This window comes from Haplochromis burtoni, unplaced genomic scaffold (assembly GCF_018398535.1).
Source record: "Haplochromis burtoni strain Fernald_Lab_line unplaced genomic scaffold, NCSU_Asbu1 Contig_94, whole genome shotgun sequence".
Taxonomy (NCBI): Eukaryota; Metazoa; Chordata; class Actinopteri; order Cichliformes; family Cichlidae; genus Haplochromis; species Haplochromis burtoni.
Window position 1 is genome coordinate 803,815 of NW_024582455.1, and position 22,738 is coordinate 826,552.

Consider the following 22,738-nt stretch of genomic DNA (forward strand, 5'->3'; position numbering starts at 1 on the left):
TTTAAACTTGAGTATGAACTTATACAAAATGCAGCAAGATATTTAAAAAACAGTTTTGTTGATTAAAAAACACTATATCGGATTCATATCGGTATCGGCAGATATCCAAATTTATGATATCGGTATCGGTATCGGACATAAAAAAGTGGTATCGTGCCATCTCTACTACAGGCTGAACTGTCTTGTTGACTTTAGCAAGACTGTTCAGGCTGAGGGAAAACTTTATGGCAGGTTACATTTTTTATAACTAACCTGTTTGGATTTTGTTAAGTACGGAGTCCCGCAGGGGACATGGGAGAAAAAAAAATTAAGACTGATTTTTGCGAGATCTCGCAAAACTAACTCGGGATCTCGCAAAAGTCTTGCGAGATCTCGCAAAAGTTTTAGCCGCCAGCTCAAAGCCGACCGGGAAGTCGAGGCATGATGTGCCAGGAAAGCGGTGTTCCTCCCGGCTGTAGTAGGTCTCGACCTCCCGTTAGCTTCGAGATGGTGGGATTTTGGGATCTCCGAAAACGTCGGAGCACTTTTGCAAATATGTGATGTCTTGTAAACCGAGCAGATATCTGACGTTTACACAACTACATTCACGCCTCAAAATATCTTAAAAGTGTATTTTGTGACCCAAAAAGAGTAATATTACAACTAAGTAGCTGCCGCCATTGTTGGAATTAAACTTTTGCGAGATCTCGCAAAAGTTTTGCGAGGTCCCGAGTTTGTTTTGCGAGGTCCCGAGTTTGTTTTGCGAGATCTCGCAAAAGTTTTGCGAGGTCCCGAGTTTGTTTTGCGAGATCTCGCAAAAGTTTTGCGAGATCTCGCAAAAGTTTTGCGAGGTCCCGAGTTTGTTTTGCGAGATCTCGCAAAAGTTTTGCGAGGTCCCGAGTTTGTTTTGCGAGATCTCGCAAAAGTCCGTCTTAATTTTTTTTTCTCCAATGTCCCCTGCAGGGCTCCGTAGTTAAGCCTTAAAAAGTCTTAAAAAGCCTTTAAAAGTCAATCGATTGACAGGTTTGGACAGCTTTCTGCCAGCCCTGCTAGTTCAAGTCACGGAACTGTGTTTGCGCTGCTGATGCCTCTTCACTTCAATAATATGGGACATAAGTGCACTTTCTGTGCGCTACAGACCATGCAAGAAGTTTGTGCTCCAGTTTTGGTGCATGAAATTCGGCAAACATTTTGATAGTCTGTTCAAACTAATTAGCAGGTCTCTGTGCTGCACCCAAATAGTTTGTGGGGGTATTAGCTGGTGCTACACCTTGTAGCCTAAATATGGTCACTTACTGGGTGAAAAAGTGGATGAAATATTAAAATTTTAATTCAATTTTTCCTCTATATGATCAACACATGAAACGTTTCTCTTTGCTGCCACTAAACATAAGAAAGCATTGCTAGTTGCTTGCTGTTTAAATATGGTTTAAAATTGTGTTTTTTGTGTTTATAAGGGAATTGTTAGAACATGAAAACAAACTTCAAAAAGACCAAATTTAAAAACTCAGTTGTCATCCTGCAGCTCCCCCTACTCCTCATGTGTTTAGTGGCTCTGCCCCCCCACCAGCTTTAAACACATTTAGATCTGGCCTGTATGCAGCACATGACTGCAAAGATATATCATAGACCCTTTTAGTACCATACCCACAACACAGACTGTGGGATTTCTCTTGAACTAAAATGTTTATTTCATCCACTCTGATCTCGAGCCTACTGAACTAACACGACATCTCTGCGCCTGCCCTCTCCCCACGAGTCCCTCCTGTGTGTGTGTGTGTGTGTGTGTGTGTGTGCGCGCGCGCGTGTGTGTGCGTGCTCGCTTGCTTAACGAGGTTGAGTCTCACAGAGGACTCTTCAATTGATCATTTGATTCGCTCTAGCTCCTAGATTTTCACATTAAATCCATGGGCTTTGATCTTCACATCTTCTTGAACCTTCATGTAACTTGTGTGTCTGTACGCACACCATGTGACACACATCTTGCCGTTTGCTAATACTCTACATACGTCAGGCCGTCTGAAACATTAGACAAAATCGCGTCACAGGTGTAAAAATGTATTGAAACATTTTATTTGTCACGTATGGCTCGGCGATTGCCCACCATCCACCTCCCTCTGCGCTCCCCTGACCTCCTTTTCACACACACCCTCCAACTCTCTGAGCCGTTAACAGCATCGGCCACTGAACTCTCCAGGACTCTAAGTAGAATCCATTAGAGTGTGATGAATAATTAAATCTCATGTGTTAGATTAAGACCAATGTCTCTCCTCCTCTCCATGTTTTTTTTTTTTAACTTCAGATCACTCATGTGCTCAGGAGGAGGGTAAGAAGCCTGCTGCATCATTTGGGAGGGCCTCAATCACGGAGAGGCGCAGAGTAGGAAAGCAGCAGTCTGATGAGCGCTGCGATAAACAAACTAGAAAGCGGAACGGAGCGTTCCCTTGGATCTCGCTATGTTTACCCTGGGATGGATGGCTGACAGAAAAACTCTTCACAGGCACAGCAGAGGCTCCTGAGTCTGAGTCTCAGCATTTCACCCTCTGTTTCTCATGGTTTCCTTTGAGAGGCAGTGTTTTGTCAAGTTTACGTCGACACTTTTTCCACATTTGAATTTTCCCATTTTCTAAGCTGAGCAGTCATGTATGCAACTAATCCAAGACTCCTAATACTTTTTACTTCTGTATTATAACTTTAAGCTTTGTAGCTGTGCCTTGTTTATAATGCTTTACCTTTATTGATTTCCTTTTTTTTCAAGTCTCAAAATGACTTGACAACTGTCAAAAATGCAAGTTTTTGCTCTCAACTGTCAGTCAAACAATATTTCATGAACTTTACTCAGAACCTTCTTGCTTCTTTGACTTCTTTCACCACTCGTATGTTCGTTTTTTCCGATTAAAACTAACTGCATTACCCGATTTGTGGAAATACTAATTTCTATCACTGCAAACCCCACACGATGAACGCTTTGTGCGTAAGATCATTTAAGCAGCGCTCTGTGCCCCCCTCCAGGATCTGTGCTATACTTCAGTCATTAACACTGCAATATGAGGGCAGGAGTCAGGGTAACTAATGCCAAACTATTTCTGCAGGGTAGTTTAATTAAAAATGTCTTTTAGTGACTAATTTCCCTATCAATGTGTGGAGCTCTATTTGAAGTTCCTGCGCTGCCACATGTGCCAGCTACAGTGGCTGATAACGCTCGTCTTTGTCATAGAAAGACTGAGTTTGAGTCCCTGAATTTATTTGGAGTTTGAGGAGTTTCTCTCTTTTCCTGCTATTTGTTGCATGGTTACGGTGAAATACTGTGCTGTGATGACCCCGCCCACTTTGCCTGGCCTGCTCTTCCTTTTTCTTGTTTTGTGTAGAAGACAGACAGACATTGTTAAAACGGGCTGATTTGTTTGGTTTTGTTTGGTTTTCTTTCTTTTAAACATCTCCACCACATACCTGCATTCACAGGTACTCACCACATGACCCATTTAGCCACTCCACATTTCTTTTGAGTTTTTGTTCCAGGAGTGTTAAACCTCAATATTACTGAAGCAGACTCTATGTAGCTTCAGAATGAACCCCTAACAACCACAATCTTTCTTCAACTGTCATTTATTCACTATAGAGTACTAATACCTGCAATAGAGTGATAACTCAGAATGTGTAGTAAGACAGTCTGTTCAAACATTGCATTTGTGCATGCAGAGGGCTTTGTAACTAACAGCTTAACCTATAGCAGCTGGCTACAATAATCTTCAGGGATTCATTTACTTCTACAGCTACTTTCAAGTCCTGTTCGGTATGGAATTTAGTTTACTGGTACATGCCCATACTACAGTACTGTTTGTTCTGTCTGTGCTGTTGGCAAACTTATACTTATCAATAGAAAAGCGTCTGGACTTCTTTAAATTACTTGAAGACGTTTCACCTCTCATCCGAGAAGCTTCTTCAGTTCTAAGGTCAAATGGTGGGGAGTCCCAGATTTAAACCTAGTGGGAGTGACCCCCCACAGAGGGACAAAAGGACCCCCTGATGATCCTTTAATCGCCTGAGCCAAGGTGTGAAACTGGGTGTGGGTCCCAATCAGCCAGAGTTTCGGGTGAGTTCATTGTGAAACCTGGCCCCACCTTATCATGCGAATTCCTGAGGTCAGATGGCCCAGGATGTGAGTGGTCCCAGGTTTAAATCTGGGACTCTCCACCATTTGACCTTAGAACTGAAGAAGCTTCTCGGATGAGAGGTGAAACGTCTTCAAGTAACTTAAAGAAGTCCAGACGCTTTTCTTTGCAAGCTCCTTTGACTACGATGACCTGGATGACAGAGAACCTTCACAGACATATACTTATCAATATACTTGATCACATTAAGAAAAGCAGAATATGGGTTGGAGATGTTTATATGGGTCATGTTAGCCTGGTGCTAGTTGGTGGCAGCTTTTGTGGATATAAATGAGATGGTGCTGTCATGAAATCGAAATGACAGGATGCTTTCATGAGGCCTTACAGGTGTATAAAAGGTAAAAACAGGTCATTTGGATGGTGGTTGCCCGGCAACATGATAGGATTAATATATAACATGCATAATTCAGATGTGTTATATACAAATTAGATGTTACTGTTATGAAATCAAAATGGTGTTTTATAAGTTGCTATAGGTACATAAATGGTAGGTGGTTGCTAGGCAACCTGATGTTTTTCTAACATCTGACATAGTTAAAACCCAACAGGTGCCAAGTATGGTTGCTCAACTCCTGATGATCTAGGAGGAGTTCATGGGCAGGCAGAGATTTCATGTAATAAAATAAGATGTTTCAGTTTTTGGTGACCTAAAATGTTTCTTTCACTTTGGACCTTTTGCTTTTTACCTTAATCCATTTCAGGTTTTTCACTGGCCTAGAATTGCTTTAACAGGTTGTTTCTGATGCTAATGACACCATAACTCTGGTTTATATTAAAAATAAAACCTGTCTTCCTGTCTATCGCAACAATAATGTATTAATAATCATAATCTATCCCGGCTGAAGGTGACATTAAAAAAATGTAAACAATCCACCCCAGTTGCTTTTTTCTTACCCGAGCTGTGGATGGGGTACAGATCCTGGATCATGGACGGATGGTGGACCACCTGCACGTACGGAGGTGGAGCTACCACGTGATTGACGTGTTCCCGTGCTTCTCCACTGTGCAGGATGCTCACCTTGGTTGAGGACACATGAAGCAGGAGTGAGGATTTTAGAAAGTAGGGCCATCAAAATAAACATTTTACAAGATTCAATGTTTACCTTCACAACCAAAAAAGCCTCAACTCTAACAACTGATATTATAATCAGTGACAAATGAAAATGAAAATGGAAGAAATGTGGAAGCAAATTTATGCTCGGATATTTTAGGAGACAGAACCAAATCAATACTTGAGTGTGAACACCAGGGATGGATCAATAAGTCAAACCTTTCTCAGAGTAGGGACAGATGCACAAAGAACAGGTGTGTGTGTGTGTGTGTGTTAATGTGAGGCCTACTCTGACGTTGGTGTTCAAAGTTGCACTGAGGCCTCTTTAGACATGTTTAACTCTTTTACAGCCTGGGTATTTTAGACGGTATTTTGCTACTAAGAGGCTGAAGTGGCACAGCTGGAAGGCTTGTTGAGGTTCTTTTTTAAATTCGCCCTGAAAGTTAAAGTGGAGACCTCAGCTGAGTCAGCTCAGTCACTTTGCCAGTTCAAGCACTTTGCTTCACTTGGTAGTAAAAAGCAACACGATCTCTAGTGGCACTTAGTGATATTAATGATTTTTGAGCATAATGTACATCTGTTTTATTCAAGCTGCTTGTCAGTTACATCTTCTTACATTGCCTTTTAGAAATACTTGAAGCTTGTCTGGGAGTGGGCGGGCTGAGTAAAATTAAAAGCACTGGGTATAAATGCATTAACCTGAATAATTATAGTCCAGCCCATTAAAAACAAATTTTCATACACTTAAAATATTAATTTTAACAATCATACAGTTTGCTTTTGATTAATGAACAAGTCATTGTCTTTACATCATAAAAACTGAATGCAAATTTTCACACAGTTGTGTAAAAACAAATTAAACTGTCATTTGATGAAGAACAGAAGAAAGTCCTTACATCTGGAGTCCGCCAGAGCTTATATTATATTTTTACATGCTGTGGAGCCATTTTTGGGAGCATTTCAAGTTGCTATACATCAATACAACCATTACAGCCCAAATTTTAATAATATGTCTGCATTAAGTGCATAGTAATTACATAAATTGCAAAAAAGTGCAATAAACTACAAAAAAATTGAAAATCGTTTTTGATTTTTAACATATATTTCTAGTTAGAGAAATTTAAGAGGCTCATCCCTCAAAACTGTAAATACAAAAAAGTTGCACAAACTAGTTTCCCACCAAAGGAAATTTATTTTAAGTGTCTTCATAGTTTTATTTTTGAGATACACCAATTTTCATAAACTGCAGGAAAAACGAAAAAATATATTATGGTGCAAATTTGCAAAATAACAGCATATGCATCAAAATAAAAATATTTCCAGCAGTGCAATATGAGTCCTCAGCATCCCAGAAACGACACAGAAAGTCATAAAGCCAAACATAACTTTTAAAAACACAAGTATAGGCTCATAAGGCCACGATGGTAAAAAACTACATTTCCGCAAAATGACGTCACTTCCGGTTTAGGGCAGGTCATGCGGTCATGTGACAGTTCACGCTGATGGACATAGGAAGTGTTACAAACAGCTGATCGGATCGGCAAAGCGGGTTTCTGGAATATTATGTTTTTGTTGCTGCAAGTGCTTTTTATGCAGTTTTTGCAAAGCTATATGTGGAAGGAAAATGTGACCTAGGACAAGCTGATGGCATAAGATGTAAGTACAACTCCTCCGGTTTCATATGCAAAAAAAATTATTGCGCTAGCTTACGTGGTTGCAGTGCTACCGGGATTTAAAAATAGTTACGCAAAATGGAGCGTGCCCGCTCCGACCGGCTTTAAAGGGTTAATGTTTGGCATATTGCTTTAAAAGATAATTCTAGTTTATTTCTACCTTTAATATTCCGATTAAAAAATGGCAAACGTGGCTACACTGGTCACCCAAACTTTATAGTTTCTCCCTTCATTGTAGGCGTAAATGTGTGGCAGAAAATAGTATGTTGATGCAGCTACCATGATCAATAGAGCCTTGACCACCACATGGATAGGAAACATGAAGGGTTTATATGAAAAGGGATTATAATGTATAACAAAATTCTCAGGTGATTATCAAACTAACTGGAGATTCAATTTCCGTCTAAACAGATAGTTTCAGCTATACTCAACACATTCCCAAAGTCCCAGAGAGCCACGACACACTTAAAAACCTGAAAATCTCATGGGGCCTACCCGACCTTCATTCTAATTAAAATACACAAGAAAGCGATGCATTTCCATTTTATTCAAAATACATAAACAGCACAGGCTGTTGGCTATAAGCTGCTAATGCTTTCCAGTCACATACAAGGCTGATGGGACACAAACTTCAGTACAAGAGCAGTAAATTCACAAACTAACCACCTCCTATTAATGAACTCCAGTTTTAACTTTTTATATAAATAAATAAAAGTTTATAAATAAATATGTAATTCTACATACTCGTAATTTCACACTGAATTTATGTCATCGCTGTGACCCACCTGCAGTACCTTCACTAAAGCAGAGATTCCCTGGTCCATATTTTGGGAATCTCTACATTAGTGGACAGTAACAATGCTAACGTAAGGTTTTTTTCTAGAATGGTCAACAGGTGAATTCACTACACAAATTTTAAAATAATCCATTATGGTTTTCCTTATTTTCTATGTATACTTTTAATGATGGCTACTCTCGTTAGACGTTCATACTTCCACATAATGACGTGAATGTAATGTATTCAAGTAATCCTTTAGTCCTCGTTTTTGAAGAGTACCTTTCAACTCTCAGATCTGTGAAGTGACAAAAGTGGGGATTTATTTTTTTAATTAGGCCTTTATTTATCCAGGCAAAAATCTAATTGAGATTAAAAAAATCTCATTTCCAAGAGAGACCTGGCATCTAAACCATGTAATGGATACAATTAACATGGCTATCTCAGGCACCCAACTCCTGCTGTTTTAAACCTTCTGTTTGCAAGTGGCAGCCAATCAGGAGAAAGCTACAGTATCTTAAAGGGAGAGAAGAAGAACTGCTTGAATCAGACAGAGGATGAACTGAAAGGCCAAATATGATATAAATACATCTTATTAAAATCTTTTCTTTATTAAATATGGATTACTTTGACAGATGCCAAAAATAAGTATGAAGAGGATCCTATCTGATTCACACTGACCTCAAGGCTGAACTCATTGCTGGTGTAGCGTCCGTTGAGCTCTGAACAGGTGAGGCGAAAACGCCTCTCTGTTAGCTGCCCGGGACGCCAGTTGTAGTAGCGCACCTCTCGGATCACCTGCTCATAGTTGGACATGGAGTCCACGCCTGTGGAAGGAGAGAGAGACAGCACAGGTTTGTCCAGCTAGTATATGTAGTAGTGGTAGATAGGAGCCAGCTAAAAAGGCATCAGTAACCTACCGTATATGGACATGCCAGAGGTGGAGTTGGTTGCATCAAGGTGTTTTCCAAGCAGAGCGCTTCGTTGCAGTTGGAGAGATTCGTGCTCTGGGCTCAGCTCCTCCCCCAGCACCAGGACATCACAGTAGTCTAAGTTATGAATGATCTCCTCCATCACTCCAGGTCGATGTGCTACACACATAGACACACACACACACACATGCAATTTGCTATAATTTGCCCCCTCTGATGCTCATCCCAGAGGGCAACTAGAGAAGATCAGCATCAGTTTGCTTTCAGCTCACTCCATCCTGTGTTTTACCAGCCGAAGATAGCGTTGGTATTATAACTTAGTGTTTGAGGTCAATTTCTATTTTTAGTTCCGAATATGCTGTTACTACTAATGAGCTCCACTGCAGCTCTTTTCCATTCCTGCTTCTCAGCTGGTTACTTTAGCTCAGCTTCCTTTGTTCTAATCTCACAGAATGATCCAAACTAATAATCAAATACGCGGTGCCAAACACGGCCAGCGTGAATGAATGTACCGTTAATTGTCACATTTCAGCAGTCTAATTGCTGCTGCCATGCCAAAAAATGTGTGTGGAAGAAAACGGTGCACGCTTTGAAGAACCATAATTCGAACAGCACAGGACACAACACCTACTCCTACTCCCACTCCCAGGCTCCAATTACCCATGAACTCTCTGAACGCAGTCAGCGCTGTGAGCTGCTGTGGTACCGTGTTCCTGCAGACAGCTCCCATCACAGCATTTCTGGGTGGCTGCTGGGGCTCTTTGACAGTCTGCTAAGCACTAGCCTCCACCTCTCAGCTGCTACCCAGCTTTCTCCCTCGCTGTAGATTCCCAAGGGAGGAAACCAGCTATGCCCCTTTTAACAGCTCCCCAGTTGAGAAGGACAGACACTGTATGTTGTGTGTCTGTGTTTGTGGGGAGACTGACGCAGCAGAGAAAAGGTAGGAAAGTGAGCAAAACGGGGAAAAAAATTTGGGTCCTAGAAGTAAAGGTATGTATGCTTTTTGTGTATGAATTACATTTTCTTTCCCTCAAAGTGCTCTGTAGTTCATGACAGAAGTATTTAACCCTATTTTAGCCTATTGTCTCAGGTTGAGATCTCCTTTTATGGGAATCTGTAGCTGAATCCAAAGGTGGGTCCATCCAAGACCCTGCCCCTGAAATAAAATGCTGATTACCTTTTGTTGCGTCTTATTTTAAATCCCAATGAATTATTGATGCAGTTTACTAACTGAGTTAACAGGCTGGCACCAGGTTTCACTAAAAACTAAATGATAATGCCAAACTGAAAATTATTAAGAATGACTTCCCAAACAAACCCATCATGTCAAGGTGGATATGTCTGGCTTTTATATGCAGTCTGTGGTTACTGAATTGACTGGAAATTAGAGAGTAATATATGAGTACACACACTCATTTTGAACATTGTGGTGATGCAGTCAATTCTGACCTTAGAGCTAGTCTGGGCTGAGATGAAAAACAAGAGCAGAAGGTAGAGAGAATGCAAAAAATAGAAAGAAGATAAAGAGTGCTGAATGAGTAAAGAAATTAAAACTAAAGAAATCTCTGGATCGAAGCAGAAAAGAAGAGAAAAAACGATGACCGTTAAAGCAAATGGGTCAAAAACAAGTTAAAGAAAGAAGTGATGACCTTGCCTTTAAATAAAAGAATCAGAGTAAGCCTGGAAAAGATATGGAAATATGAGAGAGAGAAACGAGGCAGTGCTGAGCAGGCTTAATAAAAAGACAAATGAATGACAGAAAGACAAAGCAAGGAAGAGGGCGAGGGGGTGATTAGCAGGGTCCAAAAGAAACCTATTGCATGCCCCGAAAAAGAAATATGTGATTTATCTTGAATCCTTTAAGCCTTGAGAGAATACAAAATCTGCTCATTATAGAACTTCATCGTGACGCCCTCTCCCTCACATCTTCCCATCTATCCTCCTTTTTTCCCTCTTCCATGTCTTTCTGTGGCTTCCAGCTAATCTCTTCGCCCCCAGCCAGAATATCTCCTTCACCAGCAGAAAGAGCTCCAAAAACTCCTGAAAGGGACACCGCTTTCTACTCGTCTTCCTGTGCCGAATTACGCACAATGGTGGGCTAAAACCTTCCTCTCGCTCTGCTTATCTGCTCCTAATTGGCTGCCAACGGCAGGGCCTGGGGCCGAGCCAGACGGTTCCTGCCTCGGTGGCCAGATCGTTGGATGAGACCAAAGCCTTCGGGATTTAAATGTCATACTCATTTGCGGTCGGGCAAGGCAGCGTAACCTAGCGAATCAGTCCTCTGGTAGGTATAGGGCTTACTCAGCAGGAGGGCGTTTGCATAGGCTAAGATAGTAAAGGGTATACCTACAAACTAGGGGTGCAACGATACACAAAATTCACGGTTCGGTTCGGTTCGATACTTTGGTGTCACGGTTCGATATTTTTTCGAAACAAAAAAAATGTTCATGCCTTTTTAATTTGTCATTTATTAAAATTATAAATATATATTTTAACTCAAAAGTACAGTTTTTAAATTGAACCCTAACCCTTGTGGTGTTTTTTATTTTGACAGCGAATGCGCACCTGCGGACCACTTATGTGCAGCCCTGGTTATTTAGCTCGTCATATTGCAGCCACAGAAATTCTTTTGTCCATGAAACCATAAAGCTGCACTTTCTTTTTGCCTTATAGTCTGATTTGTCATAACTTCTCCGTTTTGTGGTAAGCTTTTCTTTGGCTGTCACTTCTTCACCCTGACCTGTCTTATTTGGCTCAGCAGAACTGAAATGCTTTTACACACGCACTCACATAAGCTCAGCGATTCTCTGCGCGATCAACCTCTCACATGTTTAATGCTGCGGGAGATTTCACTTGTCATGTTTGCATAGTAAGCTAACGATTAATAAGACGATGTCAGAGGAATTGGTGCCAAATTATCATCACTCACCAGATCAGTGCTGTCGCTCTCTATACACAGTTTGCAGATTGCAAAGTGAAAGCAAAAAACAAGCGCAAATTCAAACGCGATTTCAATATGTCACATATTGACAGTGGCTCACCGATGCCAATGACATAATTACCCAGCTACATTTCTGAAAGAATGCAAAAGCATTGACATATATTTTTCCTTCCTACAATAGCCCGACGGGCAGGGCAGAGATAGATTTTGGTAGCCCGACTGAAAAAATCGCTAGCCCCGGGACGTCGGGCTAGCGATATTGCGAGCCCTGTATCTGATTCGAGGAATCACTCATCTTTGGAAAAGAGAGTTTATTACAGAGAAATGTCTCTTTCCAAAATAAAAGCTATACTATCCGCTTCTTCTGGGCTATATTCTCACAGTTACAATCAGTCCCCATAAGGAGAATCATGTGCTAACAGGCTGTCTAAATGACTCGGCTAAAGTTGTAGCACGTGCTTGTTGTTTTTGTCTTTGCACTAGGATGATGTCGGCGTAAATGTGCAGTCATATTCGTTGTGTTCCCACTAGTGCTGTCAGGACTGTTAAATGCTTCAAACGCTCTGTAACGATCCGACCCGTGCTGGGTAACGCCACAGTAACGAGCTACTCGCTAAAACTAGCACCATGTAATTGAGCATTGCATGGCACATCCAGACATACTGTTTTACTTTGTCCATGACGCGCTTACCTTCAGGGTCATACGTCACATGAAAACCAAAATAATTCCAAACGCCAGATCTGAATGAGAGTGGGGGAGGTTCATTTGTTAGCAGTGAGGCACGAGCTTAACTTCTGTCTCTGCTATCCTTTGCTATGCGTCGTTTGGCGCTCAGTGGATCTGCACTCGACAGTGCAGCCTAGGCGGAGTAGTCGAACGCAGATCCACTGAGCGCTCAACACAGACAGCATCGTCAGAAGGAAAAGTTGATAAAATAAATTACAAATGTTGTATTGTTCGATACATATGCGTACCGAACCGAAAGCACTGTATCGAACGGTTCAATATCGATAGGAATATCGTTGCACCCCTACTACAAACCTGTGTGCACAGGGAAGGACTGTGCGGGCATTTGACTCAACATATTGGCAAGGTGATTTGAAAAGGCTGTCACTTAGACCCTTAGTGGGAAAAGGCTTTGAGGGAGTGTTACGGTCTAGCAAGAAGTTTTACAATGTTAAATTTGATTTGTTTTTGGTATGGTACTTTTTCTTTTTTCTCTCGTTTGTTTCTAAAAAGTCTAAAAAGTATTTCTAATCATAATCTACTGCAAAACATGAAAAACTGCAGAATTCATAGCGTGGCCCAGCCAATTCCAGTTCCCAACAGTGGCGGCAGTTACTTAGTTTTGATCTTAACCATATTACTCTTTCTGGGTCACAAAATAAACTTTTAAGATATTTTCAGGCAAGAATGCAGCTGTGTAAACTTAAAATATCTGCTCGATTTATCAAGACATCACATATTTGCGAAAGTGCTCCGACGTTTTTGGAGACGTCTGTTACCCAGCAACTCGATAGCTAGCCGGGGTTTCAAGGCTCACTAGAGCCGGTGAGAACAGCAAACTCCCGGCACATCGTTTTCAAACTCCTTGAGGTCTTTTGCTACTCAGGTTAAACATGATATATAAGTCACCTGGATAACTTAAAAATGTTATTGTTTGGCTTTTTTCAGTGTTTTATTTGTTCCTCAATAAATCGGTTTTGCTGAGATTAAAGTTATAGTTTTCACACAGCTGAATGAACATCAAGGAGAAAACTGATTAAACAGAAGTGTGAGATGGTAGAGAATTTACTTCAGTGTGCTGTTATAGTTTAGGGAGCAAGGAGCAGACGGCTGAGTTTATTAAAGTCCACCGAGACAGCTGGTGATGCAAATCTGAAGGCTAGACCGTCGCATTAAACAGCCTCGCACTTCCGGCCTTCTCGGTTTTCAAAGGACCCGGCCCACATACACCACGAAGGCCGTGGTCTACTTAAAAAATCAGTTTTTTAAATTGATTTACAATTCTACTATTTTACTATGTTTTATTATCTCTGAGTCAGCGTAGAAACAGACAAGTAAAGGGCTTGTAAGTGACTCAGAGCTACACTGCCACAAGCTTGATGTCATCATGTTACAAAGGAACAAACCAGCAAAGAATCATTCATTGCTACTGCAGTGGATTGGTCAATTTGGTACCAGTTCTAAACTGCAAGCTTAGGTGAGGGAGGTGTTGTTGAAGGTCTTTCATTGTAGATCAGGGATCTGCACACCAGTGCCCAGTTTTGATTGATCCATTTCTGACTTTGTTTTGGGACCTTCACACCTTCCAGTGTGCATACATGAAAAATTGGAGTAGTAGCAAACCCCAGCACAGAACATACCAGGTGCAGTTGACAACAGGTATGACTCCATGAAAATTGGAGATGGGTTGCTAAGTGGCTTGCAGATGTTTATATTTATTTGCAGGACTTCCAAAAGAGTTAACAGTTTGCGAACAGACAGCGGGAATACTACTTCAACCTCTGCTACAGTCACATAATGCATGTGTAGGTTTATATAAACCTTTATTCACATTTTTTGGCGATGTTGTCAGTCGTATGGAGTTAAAGCAGCAGTTTTATTGAAGTTTTATTGCATCCTGTACACGTTAGAGAACTTGTCAGTGTGGGAGCAAAAGCCCATCTTTAGTTTCCTCGAGTTTGTATTGTGCACAGATGTACTAGATGAAAGAAGAACTCGTTGCTGATTGTTCAAAATCTCACGAGGCATCGTGAAATGTTTCAGCTTTCTCTGAAGGTTTGTTTTGCAAGACAGTTGGCGCTGAATAGGCTATGGAACTTCATGAATGAGTGAACATATTATGAATATGAAAAAAAAGCTAAAATATTTAGCTGAGACAGATTTCTACCTGTGGGAAGGAGTGCATATCCCACTTTGTGAAGTGTACGCAAAGTTGCACTTTCTGGTGTGTAAACTTATTGTTGAGAGCATTATTTAAAATGATCAGAAAGTGACATGTAGCTTTAAAAAATGCTAATATGAGCCCACACATGCAAGAAAACAATCAGGATACTAAATTAGAGTTTTCCTTTCCTCTTTCCCGAGTGTGAAATGATCTAGTCCACCTCCACCTCCTGATTTCAGCCTTACAGATAACCCCTCACTGGCTCTCCACCCGCTGCTGCCCGTGGTCAATTGTTTTCCACACTTGCCATACTGGCATAAGTGTCTTACCTGTGTGATGTGCAGCGGTGTCTGCCCGGGTGACTGTGCTGATGATGTGGAGGTCCTGGAACAGAACAATCCCTCCTGATGCTCTGAAGTTGGAGGCTGGATGGCTCAGTCTCTCCACTCCGCTGATTGTGATCCTGGGTTCACTGGGCTGAAGCACCATCACCACTGCATCAATATCTGGGATGGTAATACATGTGTCCTCACCAAAACACCTGGATGCAGACAGGCAGAAGAATGAGAGAGACTGTGCGAACTCAAGCTGGAATTAGTGTGGTGTTTTACTGTAGTGTGAAGATGCTGTTTGGTTACGCAGATTTTGTGGAGAGACCGCTATACGATACAGATCAGATTTTGAAAGTTTTGGACACTCCACACAGCTGATGAAGTCAGAGTGAAGACTCCATGTGGTGAGCATGGTTACAGAGATTTGCAGGTATGGGATAACTGCTGGTGAACTTTTTAAAGCTCTGTTTTAATTTCTGTTTCATGTAATGTATGGGAAAGTATCTTGAGGCCTCTGATGGCAGAGTACATAAGCATTTATTGGAACATAAGAAAATAGTACAAAAATACACAAATAATGCAGGTAATATGGAGCTATACTTGTGCTATAATAAATGTAAATGTGTGTTCTGCAGCCCACACAAACCTTTGATCACACTTCTGAACATTTAACAACTGTGACTAAAATTTGCTATTTAAAAGGAGCAATTATCTTCAATCCAATCAATCCATCCACACAATTTAATGTCATTTAATGTAATTCCTCCACAATGACGAGACGTTCTGGTTAAGAAAACAAAAAAACATGTCAAACGTTCAAACAAAATTATCCGTATTTTCCTGTAAATACAAACTTGATGCTGGCTGGATGAGACACCGGACAGTGATGATGATGACGGTGATGATGACTAATGGGTGCTGTCCCGCTCCTCCAGCCTCACACAAGTGTGCACTGTACACTGAGGGCTCAAACACAAGCTTTCTTTGGGATCAAAGATAGTCCAGTGACATGTATTTTTGAAGCATTTGCTCAATCTTCTCTCATTTGAGCTAAACGCAGATCATTTTAATCGATTTTCAGAAGTTTCCAGAGCGTCATACATCACGCCAGATGCCCCGATTTGCACAAAGTAACCTAGACATCATCGTTATGCTAATGAGGAGCAGGTAATACAACTGTACCAGAATCCAACGAATGGCTGATTTGACAAACGGTCCATGGAAATGTAGAAATGACAGATCGTGTGGACACATACCATGATAATAATGCTACTGTGACACTGGGGGGTAATTTTTCTGGGGGTAGCGCAGGTCATCTACTAATTAGAAAGTTTGTGGTTCGATTCCTGGCTGCTCCAGTCTACATGCCAAAGAGTCTTTGAGCAAGATACTGAACCTGGAGTTGCTCCTGATGTGTTCATCAGAGTGTGAATGATTGTGAGTGTTAAACAGAAAGATGTGCTTGTATGAATGTGTGGGAATTATTCATGCTTTAAAGTAGCAGAGCAGAAAAGTGCTGCATAGGAACCACTGACCACAGTCTTCTGTAGATGTTAAAGTTACCTATCAGCAGCGTGTGACAGTATTTTGCCCTTTTTAAATGTTGACACTTGTCCTTATTTCAGTCAAGATATTTAAATCCTAAGGAGTAGGTCACTGAGAGTAAGCCACACACTCTATAACAGCGGTCCCAGATAAATACAATAAAATAAAACCAGTACCTATACCAAAAAAAAAAAAAAATTTATTCATAAAACACGGGAAAAGATCCAGGGGAACCGAGCTAACGATAAAAACGATAAAAAATAACGTTGAAAACTGATAAAAAACCCTGAGAACCATCAATTTCACACCCGAGCCTCAACTCTTGTGGCCCGGTACCAAACGACTCATGGACCGGTACAGGTCCGTGGCCCGCGGGTTGAGGACCTCTGCTCTATAAGGACTATCTAGCTGATACACAGCACCAAAGTGTGACAGGAAAGTGCTTAAAACTTATTTTATAAACATTTTGGCCCTCAGACAAACTGAAATACACCTATGCAGCATCACAATGTAAAACTGTGGAACTTTATAGCAACTAATAAAGCTTGTCGATGGCATCAAGCCCTCTCAGCTGTGCTCAAACCACAGCTGTGTGGTTCAAACCCAGACCACAGCGCGTGCAGTTATTAACCCCTTAGCAGTCCTATTAGTCCCCTAAACCATCCAATGTCCCGTGGGCGGTACGTCCGACTGCTAACAGTTTAAAGAGGCAAACCGCTCCATCCTGTCAGTGCTTAGGCAGCAGACACAGACCTGCTGCGTTTTCACTCGTGCATGGCTGCCTGTCTGCGTGTGATAGCATGCCTTTAAATGCCCAGCGTCCACTGGCAACATTCAATGCACAGGCTTGGATTCGAGCTCGATAGCTGAGAGCTCACAATACAGTCATGCAGAGAGAGAGAGAGCGAGAATAACCTAGCACACACACAGATCTGCCATATTCACCCACACATGTTCACACAAATGAGGGCAGGCATCTGACGTGCAGCCCTTCTATTGCATTATTTGATAAACACAGCGCAGTTTGCAGATCACATGGAACGCATGAGTTATTAAACTGAGAAAAGGCTAGGACGGGCTGAGGCTGTGTCGAGGCGGAGGACTGAGCATTGCGGGGGAAGGAGAGGTAGTAGAAGCACTGAAAGCTGAGCAAACAAGCCAGATTTTTGTTTTTACATTTCACCGAAGGCCTTTCAAGCACACAAACATCTGTCAGTGGGAGGGACATCATTGCCTTGTCTCCCTGCTGCGGCTCTGTAACGGGCTATGAGAATTCATAACTTTTTTTTTTCCCAGATTGGAAGTCTGGGCTATACGATTTCAGCTGTTATGCAGCCTCTATTTTCTCAGCTACATTCTCATGTAAATGATTCTGCAATGCTTGAATGTACTTGATGAATCTGTATATGTTGGGTCACCTACAGCTAGGTTAGAATTGTTTGTGATTAGCATTAGAAAAGCTGAAAGGAGACGGTAGATTTGCCAAAGAAAAGTGAAAAGTTTTCTTTAAAGTATTTGCTAGAACAATAACACAAGTCAGGTATTAGTGATGTTGTTGATGTTGATGCAGAAAATGCCCTTTAAGGGGTTTTTACTGTGTGCACGATAGGCCCGTCATGTCAACTTGATTAATCAGCCTGGCTTTACAAGTAGCTTTTAATGAACACGAAATGGCTAATTAAATAGCGTACTTACATGCTGTTGTAAACATCATATCAGGACCAACTGGTTAAACAAATGTATCAAAATAAATAATTATTTACACTCTGAGATGAAGATACATAAATGTAAAATTGTCATTCTTAAGAAAAATGTAGTAGGTATGAGTATGGTAGTTGTGTAACCATCATACTCTTGTTTAACACACTCCTTTAAGTTGCTTATTAAGCCGAGCAATTCTATTTTATGACTTTTCAGAACTGCTAATTAAATTAAGTTAAATCTTTAACTTATTTCATGAAGAGCCACATTTTACACACACACACACACACACACACACACACACACACACACACACACACACACACACACACATATATATATATATATATATATATATAAATATATGTGTGTGTATATATATATATATATATATATATATATATATATTTTAGGGGTGCAACGATACTCGTATTGATATTGAACCGTTCGATACAGTGCTTTCGGTTCAGTACGCATATGTATCGAACAATACAACATTTTTAATTTATTTGATCAACTTTTCTTCTGACGATGCTGTCTGTGTTGAGCGCTCAGTGAATCTGCGTTCGACTACTCCGCCTAGGCTGCACTGTCGAGTGCAGATCCACTGAGCGCAGTGTGCTCTTGTGTGAGTGGGGGGGGCAAGCTAGCGAGACAGAAGCTAAGCTCGTTGCAACATGGCAACTGCCTCAACCCTACCCGAAATTAAACCTCCCCCACCCTCATTCAGATCTGGCCTTTGGAACTATTTTGGTTTTCATGTGAAGTATGACCCTGAAGGTAAGCGCGTCATGGACAAAAGTAAAACAGTATGTCGGATGTTCCACGCAATGCTCAATTACATTTGCTGCGTTATGGCGTTAACATCATTTCAACGAGTTTAACTCTAACAGCACTAGTGGGAACACAACGAATATGACTGCACATTTACGCCGACATCATCCTAGTGCAAAGACAAAAACAACAAGCATGCTACAAACTTTACCCGAGTCATTTAGACAGCCGTTAGCACATGATTCTCCTTATGGGGACCTGATATGTTTAATATGCTGCTGAGAATATAGCCCAGAAGAAGCGAATAGTATAGCTTTTATTTTTGAAAGAGACATTTCTCTGTAATAAACTCTCTTTTCCAAAGATGAGTGATGTCTCGATCAGATAGATTTATTTTATTTTTTAATTATTTTGTTGTTTCAGCAACATTAAATTTAAAAACTGTACCTTTGAGTTAAAATATATATTTATAATTTTAATAAATGACAAATTAAAAAGGCATGAACACTTTTTGTATCAAAAAAATATCGAACCGTGACACCAAAGTATCCAACCGAACAGTGAATTTTGTGTATCGTTGCACCCCTAATATATATATATACATATATTTTGCCTCAGACAGTCAGAAATATTATAATTCAGATCAGTACATTTACATATTTTTGTATCTATAAAAAGAAAGCTGACACTTGCAAGACTTTATCAAAGGTGTGAGCATCACAGCAGAGGCCTTTGTGTCAAAGTAGCTGAAGATAAAACACAGTAAAACATGAAGGTGATTTTCCTGGCCTGGGATTTTAGAAAAATATTCTGCAGTACATCAAAAACGAAAGAAAACCATTAATCAACATATGAACATTACCTCTGAAGTTACAGCGGTTTTATTACAGACACAGCTAAGCGTTTTGCATTTTGCATAATTTTAAAAAGTTTACATTTGTTCAGAAGCCTATTGAACGGCAGAAATGAGGCTTTCTTTTCGGAAGTAAGTAAAAGGGAAAAAAACAGCGGCCGACAGCGCTGTAAACAACGGTAGACTTGTGCGTAACAAGCAAGCGAATAATGCAGAAAACAGATTTTTAGACGGGAAACTGTTGTTGAAGAGAGAGAGAGAGAGAGAGAGAGAGAGAGAGAGAGAGAGCAGTGCATGAAGTGTGGTGGAAGCAAAACAGCAAAAGTCAGAGGGAATTCATGACGATGTTTTTGTGAAGCGTAGTTTGGATCTTCTTTTGCTGCTGGTTTGGTCAATAATGTTTGGAGAGAGATAAAACTAACAGCTTTAGAATCAGCGCAAAAAAGACGTAAACACAAAGCGTGGACCCGCCAAAACATCAGAATCAGCGAGCTGTCGGCTTTCAGCCCCGACCGTGTCCGTGCTGTCGGTGAGAAAGGCGACATCTCACTGATTCTGATCCGTCGGCAGGTGCTTTGTTTTTATCTCTGTGCAGAATCGGTGTACCTGCTCTCATTTACTGTTTTAGCTGTTTGGTAGTTCTTGAAATTTTGTGAGGTTTAACCTGAGATTCTGGCATTAACGAATATGGTCACCCACTAAAGTTGTTCCCTAATACTTTAACTGTTGCAGTAATCTTCACATCATCAGATCTTTGTCTTCTCCATGCACCTTGGAAGTAGGTGAAGTTGTGCCACAAAAATGTGTTGGCTTTCTCTAACGTTGCAGGGTCTTCACCTTTCAAAGACCTGTATAAAGCTCATACTGGTGATTGTTGTTGTGAATTGGCTCAAAATTGAAATCAATTATGAGCAATCACACATGCTTTATGCCATATTCTGAATAAGAATAAGAAAACATCCTGCTAATTAACAGTGTGTGTGTGGATGTTGACGTAGAAGAAACCAGAAATGAACTAAATTAAACTCATATGTGAGTTTTTCTTTAATTTATGACAAATATAACACGTAACACACCTATTAGCTGATATATTAGCTGAATTGTCAAAATCACACGGATACATTTTCAAAAGTGTTGAATGTAGCGCTATCATTTAAAAAATGGAGCAAATTCATTTTCACTTTCTTGACACAAAAGACTGAAACAAAAGAGAAAAAAACCCTCTTAAACTTAGCCTAACAGCAGAGAAAAACCTGACTGCAGTCTCTAATCCTCTGTAGTCAGGGGCATGAGGCCACAGTTTGGGACAAAAACAGGTTTCGGGGCATTGTGTAATCTTTCCCTTTCTTTCCTATGGTTATGGCTGGTGTTATGTGTCTGCGTGCCTGCTTGCAGCTTGGGCACCAAGCCATTGTTGTGAGCAGTGGGAGATACAAACTCAGTGATGCGGGAAGTCGGCTGCTGCGTGGGCCTGCAAAACACACACACACACACTCAAACAGCAACTGGAGCCACGCCAACTTAATTATAAAGAAATATGACAAGGGAGCTTAAAAGGGCTGTTGCAAAGATTAGCACTGGATACTTTTATTTGCAAGATGCTTGGAGTAATTGCAGTTATTAGGTGTCAGCACAAAACAAATTTAAATGCATTTGGAGGAATCAATTATCATCTCTGTTTATTATGTGAAGAGCGATACTTTCCGCATCAGTCAAAACGGGAGTTTGTTCCAGCACTCGCGGACACGTCGTGGCAGCTGGCCATGTTTCAGCCTCCCAGTGTAACCGAGTCTGTGAAATCGCCCGTGTTATCAACTAGACTGTACACAAGGATTTACTGCTGGAAACTCACAATGGCTCACAAAGAGACTTATAGCCACAGGCTGACCATTAAGCAGTGTAGGAGAAAAACTGAGGTCAGTCAATATCAGTCAGGAACTAAAGGTTATGAGCAAAGCCCCCTTACATTTCTTATTTTGTCAATAGAGGTGTTCTTCTGTAAGAAGAGTCAACTTTAAACAAACATGTTTAAATTAACAAATCATAAATATAATGCAGAAAAGACCATATAGAGTATTGAATTAAATCTTAACCTGACCATGAATGGACTGGATTGTCTATTTATGGCACATTACCATGCAGGGAGTAGCCATTAGTAGACAATTACACCGTGACCACAGACCAAGTGGTCAGCAGCAATATTCAGGTAGGCTGTGATATTTAAACGCCCTTCAAAATGTATGAATATCCCCCACACCAGCCTGAACCGCTGATACAAGTCAGGATGGCTCCAAGCTTTCATATTGTTTATACCAAATTCTGACCATGTTGCCTCACAGCAAGAAGACTGTCTTCATGTTGCAGCAGAAATTGAGACTCATCAGACCAGGCAACGTTTTTCCAATCTTCTATTGTCCAGTTCTGGTCCGTGTGAACTGTAGTCTTTGGTTCCTGTTTTAGCAGAAAAGGAGTGTCACCTAGGGTGTCCTTGACCATGTCTACATGTAGTTGCTGCCGTGTGATATGCTGATTAGATATTTCTCTAAATGAGCAGTTGAAGACCTAACAAAGAGACCAGTGCCCAGTGTGTCTGTTGCTGGAGGAAACCTGAAAGACCACAGATTACACATTAAACACATGCCTACAACATGACTCATTCACCCATTCACTTTTTTCTATAAATACAGTATGTGCTTTCTATCTAACATTTACACACATTCATACTCCGATGGATGTACCCGAGAGCAACTTGGGGTGAGTATCTTGCCCAAGGATATTAGGCATCCAGACTGGAGCAGCCAGGGATCGAAACACCAGCCATCCAATGAGTAGATGACCTACTCTACCTTCTGAACTACAGCTCAGCTGTTTTGTCTGTTCCATGTCCTTGTTTTTTAAACTCCTCTAGGTACCAAGCAAAAATTGTAGGCTTGGTTATGAACGTGTCAGCCCACAAACTTCAAACCTAACAGGAATCTCTTGGAGACACTTGTCTGATTTAAAAGACACTCGACACAGCAAAGCTACAACTAGCTTACAGCTGGCTTCATGAACCTTTCTTTGCAAGACTGTTTTGACGGGTAAAAAATGTCATGCGCTCCTACACTGAAATTATTGGT

At 40.9% G+C, this 22,738-nt stretch overlaps 1 protein-coding gene across 1 annotated transcript in view; it reads right to left on the minus strand.

Annotated features, from left to right (window-relative positions):
- The window catches only part of LOC102292773 (calsyntenin-2), a gene marked incomplete in the record, with an annotated part of 341,630 nt that overhangs the window by 3,419 nt on the left and 315,473 nt on the right, over positions 1–22,738 (minus strand). The window contains 4 exon segments of the mRNA XM_005926617.3: positions 5,046–5,169; positions 8,332–8,477; positions 8,571–8,741; positions 14,744–14,955. Of these exon segments, the coding sequence (XP_005926679.2) occupies positions 5,046–5,169; positions 8,332–8,477; positions 8,571–8,741; positions 14,744–14,955 (653 nt within the window).